Below are 12,303 nucleotides of genomic sequence, written 5' to 3'. Positions count from 1 at the left end.
GTCATCTCAGAGTCAGAAAGACAACAGAGCTATTTATTTGAATCAGACACACTGTTTTTTTGATTTTTTGTTATGTTTTTATTTTCTTTTTTGTGTAAGTTGTCTTAAGTGTGTGTCTCTGTAATGTGCACTTAATGTAGGGTAAGGGATTTTCTTTGGTTAAAATAAGTGTTAAATAGCTCTATATTCTGATATTTCTGAGGTATTTATTTAACAGAAAAGGCATTTTCAGGTAGGGATACCAATTTTATTCAATCAGAAGAATAGAGAACTCAGACAGGATACAGATTACCCAAATTAAATTGGTGATGACACAAAAAAAAAAGCAAATATAAAGTATTCCTATTCTAGTCTACAATCTATAAGCAATACATAACAGATTAATACCACAGCAATCAGTAAATAGTTGATCACCTTTGCAACTTTTATATGCTGGTGGGGGTTGGAAGAGACAACGATGGGCTCTGACAATTAACTGCTGTTCGTGTCGTGTTCACTACCCTCAAGATGAGAAAGAAGCTGATAAACGGCTAAAAGACACGCACATCCCAGACCTACTAGGCTGGATCAAAAAAGTTTAACAGTGGGTATGGACTAGTGAACATTATGTTCTTGGGAGGGAGGTAACACGTAAATTGGGTATTGCAAGCCTTCAATCCATTTGGAAGGTTGTGAACACTTTACAAGAATACACAATCCACACACTAGTATTGCTGCAATTTACCAGGTGCATTTGGGAGCAGATTTGTATTCTTGTATACACGGATATGCACACCCAAACTATATGCAGACTTTTGGGAACACAACCCTGACTAGAACTTGCACACTTTTGGAGAAGAGCGCTGCTCATTTGATCCTCGTGGTTGTGTCTGACAACCTGGTCATTTACCAAGTCAATCACACAAAGACATTACTACATATCGTTTCTGGTCATAGACCGCCAGTTTCAAAGATGAATACTTTTTTCCCGCTACAAATAGTGCTCACTTTGAGTGAATGCGGCTCTTCCAGCTGTGAAATTCTCCTATAAAGTGTATAGTCAGTGTAGTGTCTCAATAAACACAAAATATGATATACCAGTACAAGTACAATAGACCCTGCCTCTCTGATTGAGCACGGTTGTTTATTCCACAGAAGTGGCGCATGATGGGAAAATGCTCTGCCACCTACTGCTTAATTATCCTAGGACCTAGGGACACAGAGATAATCAGCATCCTGTGATCTGAGTGCAAGTGGTGGAATATAAGGGTTGATGAGGTCTTTTAGGTAAGAGGGAGTTAACCCATGAAGTGCTTCAAGTGCTTCTCAGTGTAATGAGAATATAACTAGTGTTGCTAAAAGAAAAATTGACGATTCTAGCCAGTACAGTGCACCTGAGAAGAAGACATGACAGTATTCTAGATCCGCCATTGGATGTTCGGGGATGTGTTTTGATGAGTGCATGCTGGACTCCTCTTCACTCATACCGCTAAGTGCAGGAGTAGCCTATCATATTTTGATAAAAGGGTTTGTTTGTGAATGTCAGAAACAGTCTATCATGTGTTTGTGCACGTCAGAGGGCATAAATCAGATGTTTAAATCAAGGCTCTTCTAAATGAATCATCACATTAATTTAATTTGGTTAAGACTGAAAGTGGCTAATGTAACCGCAGACATGACTCAAATGCCAACATGGATTGCTGCACAAGCTGGAAATGCACTTAAAAATGCACAGTGTCTGTCGTTGACAGCACTTACCAAGAAATGTGAATGTTGTAAGAAAACAAACAAACACTGGAATGATGTAATGAAAATGTTAACTGCCATAGTGTGCCATTTTGCAGAATGAAGACTTGCTTTATATGGCCATAATTCCAACCTACATGAACCAAATAATGTGAACTTTCTTGGTCTGCAGAGCTGCTTTGCCGAGTTCAACCCAGTGATTTTTACACTGCCCACTGCACTATGACTGACTGGATCGTTATCCTTAAATTAATGGATTAAAAAGATGCTCATCTCTCATTTTCGATTGCATTCAGTCAAATAATAGTTTTTTGATAATCCGGCCTTTTCAGTGTATGCAAGAAAACTGCTTCAACATTGTATTTGTCAGTAGGGATGTCCGATTTTATCGGCCTCCCGATATTATCGGCCGATATTAGCATAAAAATTGATATCGGGAAAATATCGGTATCGGTTTTTGAAAAAAAAAAAATTTTTTTTTTTTTTTTTTTTTTTTTTTTTGCTTTATAAGTAAGTTACAGGAGTTTTTACTGTATATGGTGTGTGTGATATGAAATTTGAGCTTACCCTAATCACAATAATCCCCGCATATATCGGTATCGGTTGATATCGGTATCGGTAATTAAGAGTTGGACAATATCGGTATATCGGTTATCGGTAAAAAAGCCAATATCGGACAACCCTATTTGTCAGCCAAGAAGATGTAGACATCTGTTTGAACTGAGTTCAGCAGTGGTCAGTGGTGCTGTACCGGAACAGTCCGGTACAGCGTTCCATTAAAATATTCAGTGCTGGCACGCTGTACCATTACGATGTGAAACTGATGTAAAAAGCCTGTATAACCTGTCTGCCACGAACGCATGTCGAACTAGAAAAAGTGCTCCTCGGAGCACAGGTCTCCGCCAGGTCAGGTAGGTTATTGTGGGGCAGCAATGTTCGGAATTTGGCAATCAGGATGTAATATGAAAAATCGGACGGAACCATCTTGACCACTTGACTATAGAGATAATGGGTACCGATTTGCATGATGTTTGGACACAATTTGTAGGAGTAATATAAAAAAGAAAACTGTTGCAAAAATTGGCCTCAAGGTGGCGCTATAATAGGGCAATGTTAAAATGGTGGCATTTGTTCCTCAATGTAGTGCGAATGTGCAAGCAAAGTTTCACTGCAATCGGACGCTGCGTTTATGATTTGCGGCATTTTGTTCAAAACGGGCCACTCCTGCAAACTTTAGATGTCAATTTTAGTCAGGATGGACTATGAATCATCTAACAGATCCTTCTTGATCACATGACTATAGAGATCATGTTTACCGATTTGCGTGAAATTTGGATAAAATCTAAAGGCTTACAATCAAAAAATGTGTTTTACATACAGTAAGTCGACCTCCTGGTGGCGCCATAAAAGGCAGATGTGAAAAATGCAGGGCAAAGGTTTTTCCTTGGCCTCTAGAGAGTGTGCATACAAAGTTTTACACAGATCGGTACAGTTATAGGCAAAAACACAAATCGGCCTGTTATAGCGCCACCATGAGGCTGATTTTAAAATGTTCAAGTAGCATTTCTTCCTTGACGTAGTGGGAATGTGCGTGCAAAATTTCACGGAAATTGCATGCTGTGTTCATGATTTGAGGCATTTTGTTCAAAACGGAGCACTCCTGCACACTTTGGAAGGCAATTTTAGTCAATCAGGAAGGAATATGAAAAATCTGAAAGACCCCTTTCGTTTAATGACTATAGAGATACTGTGTACCGATTTGCGTGCTGTTTGGACAAAATCTGTAGGAGTACTGTCAAGAAATGTGTTTTGCACCAATCGGCCTCCTGGTGGCGCTATAACAGGCCCCTGTGAAAAATTTGGGGCAGAGGTTCTGCTCTGGTATCCAGGGAGTGTGTATGCACAGTTTCGCTGCGAGCAAGCCAACAGTGCCGGAGATTAGCTGTACACCAGAGCATGTGAGCGGAGCGGAGCGGGTGAAAATGCCGCTCCGCGCTCCAGGGGGCTGAAATGCCGCTCGCTATTCGCTCATGTTAAACCCCCCCGCGCTCCGCTCCCCGTTGCTCCTCGCTCACGTTGATTTGCGCAAATCTCGCTCCACGCTCCGCTCAAACCGGGTCGCTCAACAGTAAAAAAAAGAAAAGAAAAAGAAAGTAGAAATTCTAATGACATCTCGGTGCGCTGTGCACTGCGGATGTCTGTGTGTCTCTGAGTCCGTGCGACCGGGCATGCTCAAACATTCGGTGCGCGGCCCCCGCGAGGGCGGCCTGGAGCGGGAGGCGGTCCTCGCTCTGAGTAGCGCTCCAACCTTTTTATAACCAGCTCCGCGCTCACGTCAAAATCGCGTCGCTCCGCTCACCGCTCCGCTCGCGCTCCGCTCACATGCTCTGCTGTACACAGACAGATCGAATGACGGACGGACGGACGGACGGACGGACGGACGGACGGACGGACGGACGGACGGACGGACGGACGGACGGACAGGGGGTAAAACATACTCTCTCGCCATGCCTTTCGGCCTGGCGGAGACAATAAGAAAAAACATGTACTACGTTAGATCAACATAAGAGTTAGTTTTCTTGTGCATCTAAAGTGTTCCAGTGTGTTTATGTCAACGTATTCCGTGATGTTTATGGTGTTTATGGTGTTTATTTGTGTGTGTGTGTGTGTGTGTGTGTGTGTGTGTGTGTGTGTGTGTGTGTGTGTGTGTGTGTGTGTGTGTGTGTGTGTGTGTGTGTGTGTGTGCGCGTGCAAATTACCGGACACAGTAGGTGGGCTCTACATCGGATCAGATCGTGCTGCTGTAAATAGATTACAGCAAAACAGCCGTGCTTGGCAAGGGTGCGTTTGATTGGCATTTGATTTATTATTCCTGTACACACGATTATTTTACCCCTCACAAATAAACCACACACTCTTGACATCAGGAACACTGTCATCGACAAATTACTTTTGTCAAAAAAACAACATTCTAAACACTTTTGTGGTTGGCCCAGGCTGGCACATTATTAGGATAGTTAGTTTAGTTATGAGTTATAGTTGTTTATTGTTGAATTTGATATTGATATTGAAGTTTTGTGTTAAGATGAACACATCTGTCGTACAAACACCATTTGATTTCAATTTTGCTGTACAGTAAGTGCTTTATGTGCTTGTAATTTCAAAACCATATTGTACAGGCATAACGAAATTGAATGCATGTGTTCAGGGATGCATGAATGAGGAAAAAGATATGAGCTATAGACTACTAAGTTTTGTTAGACTCGACTCTTTCGTCATCTTTGGGCCCGAGAACATCTTTTGCTAATATGATTTGAGGCCTATAATTTATCTTCATCCATAAGCATGTAGTAGGCACTTGCCAGGACTACTGTATTTGAGCTCCGTCTTCAGACTCTGTTTACTGTCTCGTCATTCCCCAACAGTTGTCTCCTGACATGTTGTACATGTCCGGCCCTGTGAGACTAGCATCAGCAACACCCTCTCTGGCTCTCACAGATAGAATACATTTCATTATGGAAGTGGAACCTACCTCTAGATACGGTACCGGGGCGATGGAGGGGAAGGGGTATTCCCTCAGCTGTCTCTCCTCATCCAGAAACTTGCCAGCTTTGCCATTGTAGGCCGGCTGGAAGAGGCCGTAGTTGAGCACGTCCTTCAAGCTCTGGTTGAGGGTGCAGAGAATCCGCTGCTTGGACAGCCAGATGGGAGCGTCCACATTGAATTTCATGCATTTCTGCAGAGAGAACAAGTACAAGTCAGTCATTTTCCACTAAACGATAAGCGTTAAACTTCAATATAATGAATTCATTAGAAAAACAGATTGAGGAATGACAACTTATGAGTAGGACACAAGTGGTGAAAACTGAAAGTTATATGGAAATATTAAATAGGAATCATACAACATTGTTTATCGACGAGCCATTCAATGTGTCACGGTGGCTGTGAAAAGATAATGAGGGCTAAGCCTCCTAATCGGCCAAACAATCCACACAGCATTTTAGCAGTAAGAAACAATTGCGGTGTTAAAGTTTTCCAAGTTTTTTTTTTGTGTGTGTGAGAGAGAGAGAGAGAGAGAGCGAGAGAGAGAGAGAGAGAGAGAGAGAGAGAGAGAGAGAGAGAGAGATGCTCTCCCAAACCCGCAACTGCCGTGTCTTGAGGGGCTACATATGTGTGGGAATGTGTGTGGGTGATATTCATGCTCTGAATGAACAATAATGTTGTTTTCCACTAAATATTATTTAAGTGTAAGGAGCCAGAGCCAATTTTGGGGCTGGGGTATTTGGGGGTTAGGTATTGGAAACTCCCACAGCAAACAAGCAAAAAAAAAAAAAAAGCCACTCCAATAACTTCTGTGCACTAAGCAATTGTGTACCTTATACTTAACCAACCGCCCAATGTATCTCCAAATGTGTTTTTGTTTTTGCCTGATATCAGATAAGGGCATGTTAACTGTACGACTTGACATAATTCTGTTTATCTGCCTGTGCTGCTTTTCAAAAAGTACTCAAATGACCACGCTTGCCATTAATCTTGAGGAGATAAGATCTTGTCCACACTGAGACCTAATGCTCCATGTCAGAGACATGGAGCACAAGCACTTCCACAGAGATACCACATTGTGGAGCCTGAGCTACAGAATGCACAGAGAGACGGAGGGAGGAGAGAGAGAGAGAGAGAGCAAGAGCAAACCCCACACGTAATAAATCAATCAGTGCTGCCTGCAATATCGATTTTGGACCTATTCTATTCAACACCACTCCACCATTAATACTCAAACCTTGAGGACCATCGAGAAACGACATTACTCCTTTGCCATGCTGAACAGACGGCAAAACACAAAGGATATAGATGCGCTGAGGCAAGAGAGTCGGACTCATACCAGACACATCAGCAGCACAATTTCACTGAAAATTCTACAGCTTGGGTATGCACGCAGCGCTGTTTTTAGCACACACAGACGCAGACACACACACACACACACACACACACACACACACACACACACACACACACACACACACACACACACACACACACACACACACACACACACACACACACACACACACACAAACACGCACGTATGCGCGCACGCACAGTTTCTCTACTGGGAGTCCTCTGTTTGATTTCATCTGCACGAAATGGAAAGCTGTTTTCCCTCCTAAAATATAACAAAATTGACATCAACCGCAGCTTTGAAAAGCTGCTTCTTCAGTTTCAGACAAGACGTTCAGGTTTGTGTCACTCAAGAGACAATGAAAAGGGCCACCGGAGAGTTGCCGAAATGGAGTGATCTTGTCATTTACAAAATGGCATGGAGCAACAAACAAAATACACACATGCACTGCTCAAGCATGCATACACTCATGGAGGTGCACACGTGTGTGTGTGAGTGTGTGCGTGTGCGTGCGTGCGTGCGTGCGTGCGTGCGTGCGTGCGTGCGTGCGTGCGTGTGTGCGTGCGTGCGCGTCTCTCACTCACACACACACACACACACACACACACACACACACACACACACACACACACACACACACACACACACACACTACTGTATATGCAAACAGCTCTAACAACAATGAGAAATAATGTGTTTGTTTCTGTTATTATCAAAGTTAACAGGATGAGCTTTTGATTGCCTGCCTTGCTTAACATGCTTACCCATAATTCAGTCTTGATAAAGAAAAGTGGGCTTTTCATTTATCTGCAGGCATTCTGTTGTTTGAGGTGGAACAAATCCTGATCAACTGCAGCACTGCAGAGGGATTACACACCATGACCGAGGAAGAGAGAGAGAGAGAGAGAGAGAGAGAGAGAGAGAAAGAGAGTGTGTGTGCGCGTGCATGCATGCATGCATGCGTGTTTGTGTGCATCTATGTATCTGCATATTTGTGTCAGTCTGTCATGCCTTCCTCTATGTGTGTGTGTGTGTGTGTGTGTGTGTGTGTGTGTGTGTGTGTGTGTGTGTGTGTGTGTGTGTGTGTGTGTGTGTGTGTGTGTGTGTGTGTGTGTGTGTGTGTGTGTGCGCGCGCGCACGTGCACGCCCCATATCGGTTTTCATGTTAATGTGTATATGCTCTACCTAACAGACAGACGTGCACATGCTGCAATGACATTAAATAAAATAACAGAAGAATTCATGGGATATGATGTCCCAAAGGCATCATAGCCTATGGGACAGCAAAATATTGTTACTGTGTATGGTTCTTACACAGCTCTGCTTATGATTCGATAGGTTGAATACGAAGTCAAGAGAAAGGTTCCAGTCAGTCAATTGACACAGAGGTGTGTGTGCTGTCCTTTGGGAAAGCTCTAGGTGACTTTCGCTTTCCTTCTCATCAGCCACTACATCTTGTTTGTCTTGTTCTATGAAACAACCTTGGGTGTAATTCTCTCTAGGTGTCAGCCCAAACACCTGTGTACCGTGTGTGTGTGTGTGTGTGTGTGTGTGTGTGTGTGTGTGTGTGTGTGTGTGTGTGTGTGTGTGTGTGTGTGTGTGTGTGTGTGTGTGTGTGTGTGTGTGTGTGTGTGTGTGTGTACCCCACGTACTCTCTTATGCCTTCTTTAATGGCTTTCATCAACAGCCAATACATGATGACCGTATGGGCCAGTTGGATCCATTGTCCCTTACGGTTATAGTTTTTTTGTTTGTTTGTTTGTTTGTTTTTTTATTCCCTCTGGAATCTCTTAGTTACTCCAAAATACTTCTTGTAAAGATTTGTTCTTGGTGAAGATTATAAAGATTTCTATGTCCGTTTAGAGACAAGCTTACAGTAAATTGCACACTGCCTTGCGTTTCCTAAATAGATACAAGAGCAATGCTGTTGAAGAGCAATGTTGACATTAACCGACAAAATAATACGCTTGGTTTTACACACATATCCTATTAACTATACATTGCACTGAAGTCTTGTCTTTACAAGGAAATAAACATGAAAGTCAGTAAGAGAATGTTACTTAGGCTATTTTTGACAATCTATCTAAATAATCTCAACATCTCTTAGTTATGGCTGGAACTGAGTACCACCAGGTACTGCTTGGCAAAAGCAGAGCTCATTCAGGAAAAGGTTAATTTTGCTTTGTTGGGTTGGAATCCTCCCCAAATATAGCACTGATTGCCGAGGAGCACGCGATCAATATAAATCCCACAAAGGTTTGGTGCTTACAGCTGCTTAAGTAGCTATTCCACATCGGCTGCTTGACTAGATGACATTTCATGCATACGTGTAGTGGACCCTGAGCGGAGCAAAGCAGTATTTTTTCATGTCCGCAACGACCTGTACATGTTATGTTGTTATGGAACAATTTAACTAAAGACACAGGATGAAGGAATAACACAAAGATATTTGAAGAACATCACAGTAGAGCCCAACAGCACTTCAGCTTGCTAGGCTAAAAAGACTCCCAAGTACTCCTCTCTTCCCCTCAATCTCAAATCTCGCTGGAGCGGGTGTTAAAAAAAATAACTTTGAGTCCTGCCTGTCCCAAAGTTACGCAACGTCCTGCAATAACATGGATGTCCCAAAGCTCCGCGACGTCCTGCAATAACATGGATGTACAGCACCTGAAGCATGTACTGAAACAGTGTGGGCGGAGCACTGTTGCAGCAAGGAGCAGCACAGCATGGAGTCGACAAACAGTTGAAAAGAAGATCAAAGCTGGAGATTACAAAGCAACACCGAAGCAAGACAGGTCTGGATTGTGGCTGTGCTTTACTTTAGTTTACACATTCACATTCATCATCTTATGTCTGAATGCAGAGGATGACAAAGTCATTTTGAAACGTTACCGACTGGTATTTTGGCATTTTGCCATGTTTGCTATGAAGAATATTATACTCTTTTAAAATGCCGTGACCATGACAACCTTTGTGGAGAAACCTCTGCGATGCTTTCCCTGGATAAAGAAGAGACCTTTATGAAAAGCGGGCAAGGAACAGGAAAGAAAACAGTGGAATTTCACAAAGGCTGGTCCCATTCATAGACAACGTCATAGTTAGATAAACTCACTTCACAATAAGTCTGTCCCTTATTCAAACTTAATCGTGTAGCTATCTGGTTTTGTTAGAAGACATAATGTCATTATTTTGGAAAGGGTGCACAGTAATATTGAGGCTGATGAGGATACAGAGCCAGAAAATGACAGGGTAAAGAGCAGAATGACAAAATCAATGAAGGCACAGAGAGAAAGCAGGCAGAGACACCACTGACAAGACTGGATAATTGTAAGCAGAAAACATGTCAGGGAAAGGCAGTGATAGATGAGGAGGAACGGTGCAACAAGATGGAATTACCCAATTTTTTGTTATCAGCTTGGCCCCCTCACTGGGAAGGTAGAATCCTAAGAAACAATTCTTTGAAACATCAATTTCAACAACGCATGAAAATATTGAGGATGTCAAATGTGCACCATTTAGTTTTTCTTTTTCATTTCATTGTGTATCATTGTCTTGTGACAGATGATTTTGGCACACATAAAAGGACGAAAGTTTGTTTCAAAAGGCTGAGGCAAATGTATTACATTGTTTGCTAAATAAATGAACAGATTATGCTGAATGTTGGCCATTCTGTAAGGGAATAAAAGGGACAAGGACTACTCTTATTTTGGAAGAAGAAAGAGGCCCCCACAATCAAACTTTGGCTCAACGAGATGACAGAGTCCTTACATTTAGAAAGAATCAGATTTATACTCAAAGAAAAACTGAAAGATTTGGAAAAGATTTGGAAGCCTTTAGACTCCTTTCTTAAAGGTTGAAAGGCTAATCCTTGTGGATGACCCGTGTCGCACGTAATCTGGGGCAGCACTTCTGGGGAGGGGGAAGGGAGGCGGGAGGGTCCCTTTGTTTTTTGCCTAAGTTTGAGTGGTTTTTTTTATGTTACCTGTCTGTTTTGTGTATATGTCTGTTTGTTTTTGTTTAAAAAAGGAAGCTATCCATGTATGAACAGAAATGTATAACCATAACCTGTGCTTCTCAATAAAAAAGATTTGAAATAAAAGGGACAAGGACTGACAAATACAGAGATCTCCAGATATGGCCATATCTGTCACATTGGCAGTGGCACGTAGGTGTCGAACTCTAGAGGTGAGGGCTGCATAGCGGCCCAAACTTCTAGTTCTTTACAAAGCACAAAATGTCTATATCTGTCTGTCTGGCTGCAGGTCAGTCGGCACTTCTTGACTTGCATCATTCCCGAGTTGGCCGGTAACCATTTATAAATAACCCATTGATTGTGGGTTGATATCTAAAGTTAGTACTGTGGTAACGGGTACTGCACTCCTCTAACAACGGGTACAGCGAGTAGGTACAATGGGTATTGCATAACCAGGTGGGGCATACATTCCCAACTTGCATCTTCCAGACTTGCAGGATCCCAGAGCAGGCCGAAAGAGCACCAAAGAAAGAAAACCAACAGCTGTACAACCGGCAATGACAGCTAAGCACGTAGAATGAACAGAGAACAGAGGCTGCTTAAATGAACCAACAGAGTTGCACTGTGGGAATGAGGGCGTGAGTGAGTTTGCTTGTAACGAATGAGAATGGCGTGAGGTTGAACGTACTGACTTGTGGGACTACGAATGAATTAGCTTGTTAGAAAATGAATGGGGGGGGGGGTCCGGGGAGAGTGAACGTACAGTAGCATATAAAACTCCTGCCTTCCGTGCCTACGCATGAACCATTGCTACGCTGAATTCTTTGTGCTTCACAGAGTCACAATTTACAGGTAGATCCAATAACTTGGAGCTTGCTTGCTGCTCCATAGATGTTAATTACATGACATCAGCAACCTCTCCGCATACTGCAGCAATGACCCCTGAGCGAGGCATTTACGTAACTTCTATGAAGCTACACAGTGGCCGAAGGCACAAGACTGGGATTTTCGATTGTTAACGTGGAGAAACAAGCTTCAGCTGGATTAAGATCTCTCTCACCCCAATCACCTCAGTTTCTCAATTCCCTGTTTTCTCCTCAACTTTTTGTCTATTAACTGCAATGCAGGTACAAACTGATTGGACACAACATGAGAGAGAAATTGAGAGTGTGAGGGAGAAAAAAGAGAAAGGAAAGGAAATGGAACAGTAGAAGGTAAGCATAAGAAGGAATTCTGAGTGTGTGTGTGTGTGTGTGTGTGTGTGTGTGTGTGTGTGTGTGTGTGTGTGTGTGTGTGTGTGTGTGTGTGTGTGTGTGTGTGTGTGTGTGTGTGTGTGTAGGTCCCCAGAGACAACCAAAGTGTGAGGTCATCCTTTTGAGCGTGCCAAGTTCATCCATGTGTAACTTTATGATCCAGCTCTAGAAGTCTAATGCTGACCCTGTGTTATATAGAGCATAACAGCTCTACTCGTCTACGACCCCAAGAAAAAAGGGCCAACTGCTATGGTATGAATGTCAGCTACTGTAGTCAGTCAGCTGCTCCAAACACACGTGTGCCTGCTCTATACAGAAATCAGCCGGATATTGCTGTAAATTATTTTTAAGTTAAAAGCACTCTCCTAAAATGATGACTGTTAACTGTCTAACTACTACATACTGTACTACTAGGTATATAGTCAATTAATATTTTCAGGCTTCGAGGTGAG

The 12,303-nt window shown here is 42.7% G+C and overlaps 1 protein-coding gene across 1 annotated transcript in view; it reads right to left on the bottom strand.

The window, feature by feature from the left end:
- Window positions 1-12,303, bottom strand: part of shank3a (SH3 and multiple ankyrin repeat domains 3a) — a gene marked incomplete at both ends in the record, with an annotated part of 270,098 nt that overhangs the window by 221,627 nt on the left and 36,168 nt on the right. The window contains one exon of the mRNA XM_084059359.1: window positions 5,258-5,461. Within this exon, the coding sequence (XP_083915485.1) occupies window positions 5,258-5,461 (204 nt within the window). The remainder of the gene's footprint in view (window positions 1-5,257; window positions 5,462-12,303) is intronic.

This window comes from Gymnoscopelus microlampas, assembly GCF_963454915.1.
Source record: "Gymnoscopelus microlampas genome assembly, chromosome: 6".
Taxonomy (NCBI): domain Eukaryota; kingdom Metazoa; phylum Chordata; class Actinopteri; order Myctophiformes; family Myctophidae; genus Gymnoscopelus; species Gymnoscopelus microlampas.
This window is presented reverse-complemented; position numbering and strand designations above follow the sequence as displayed.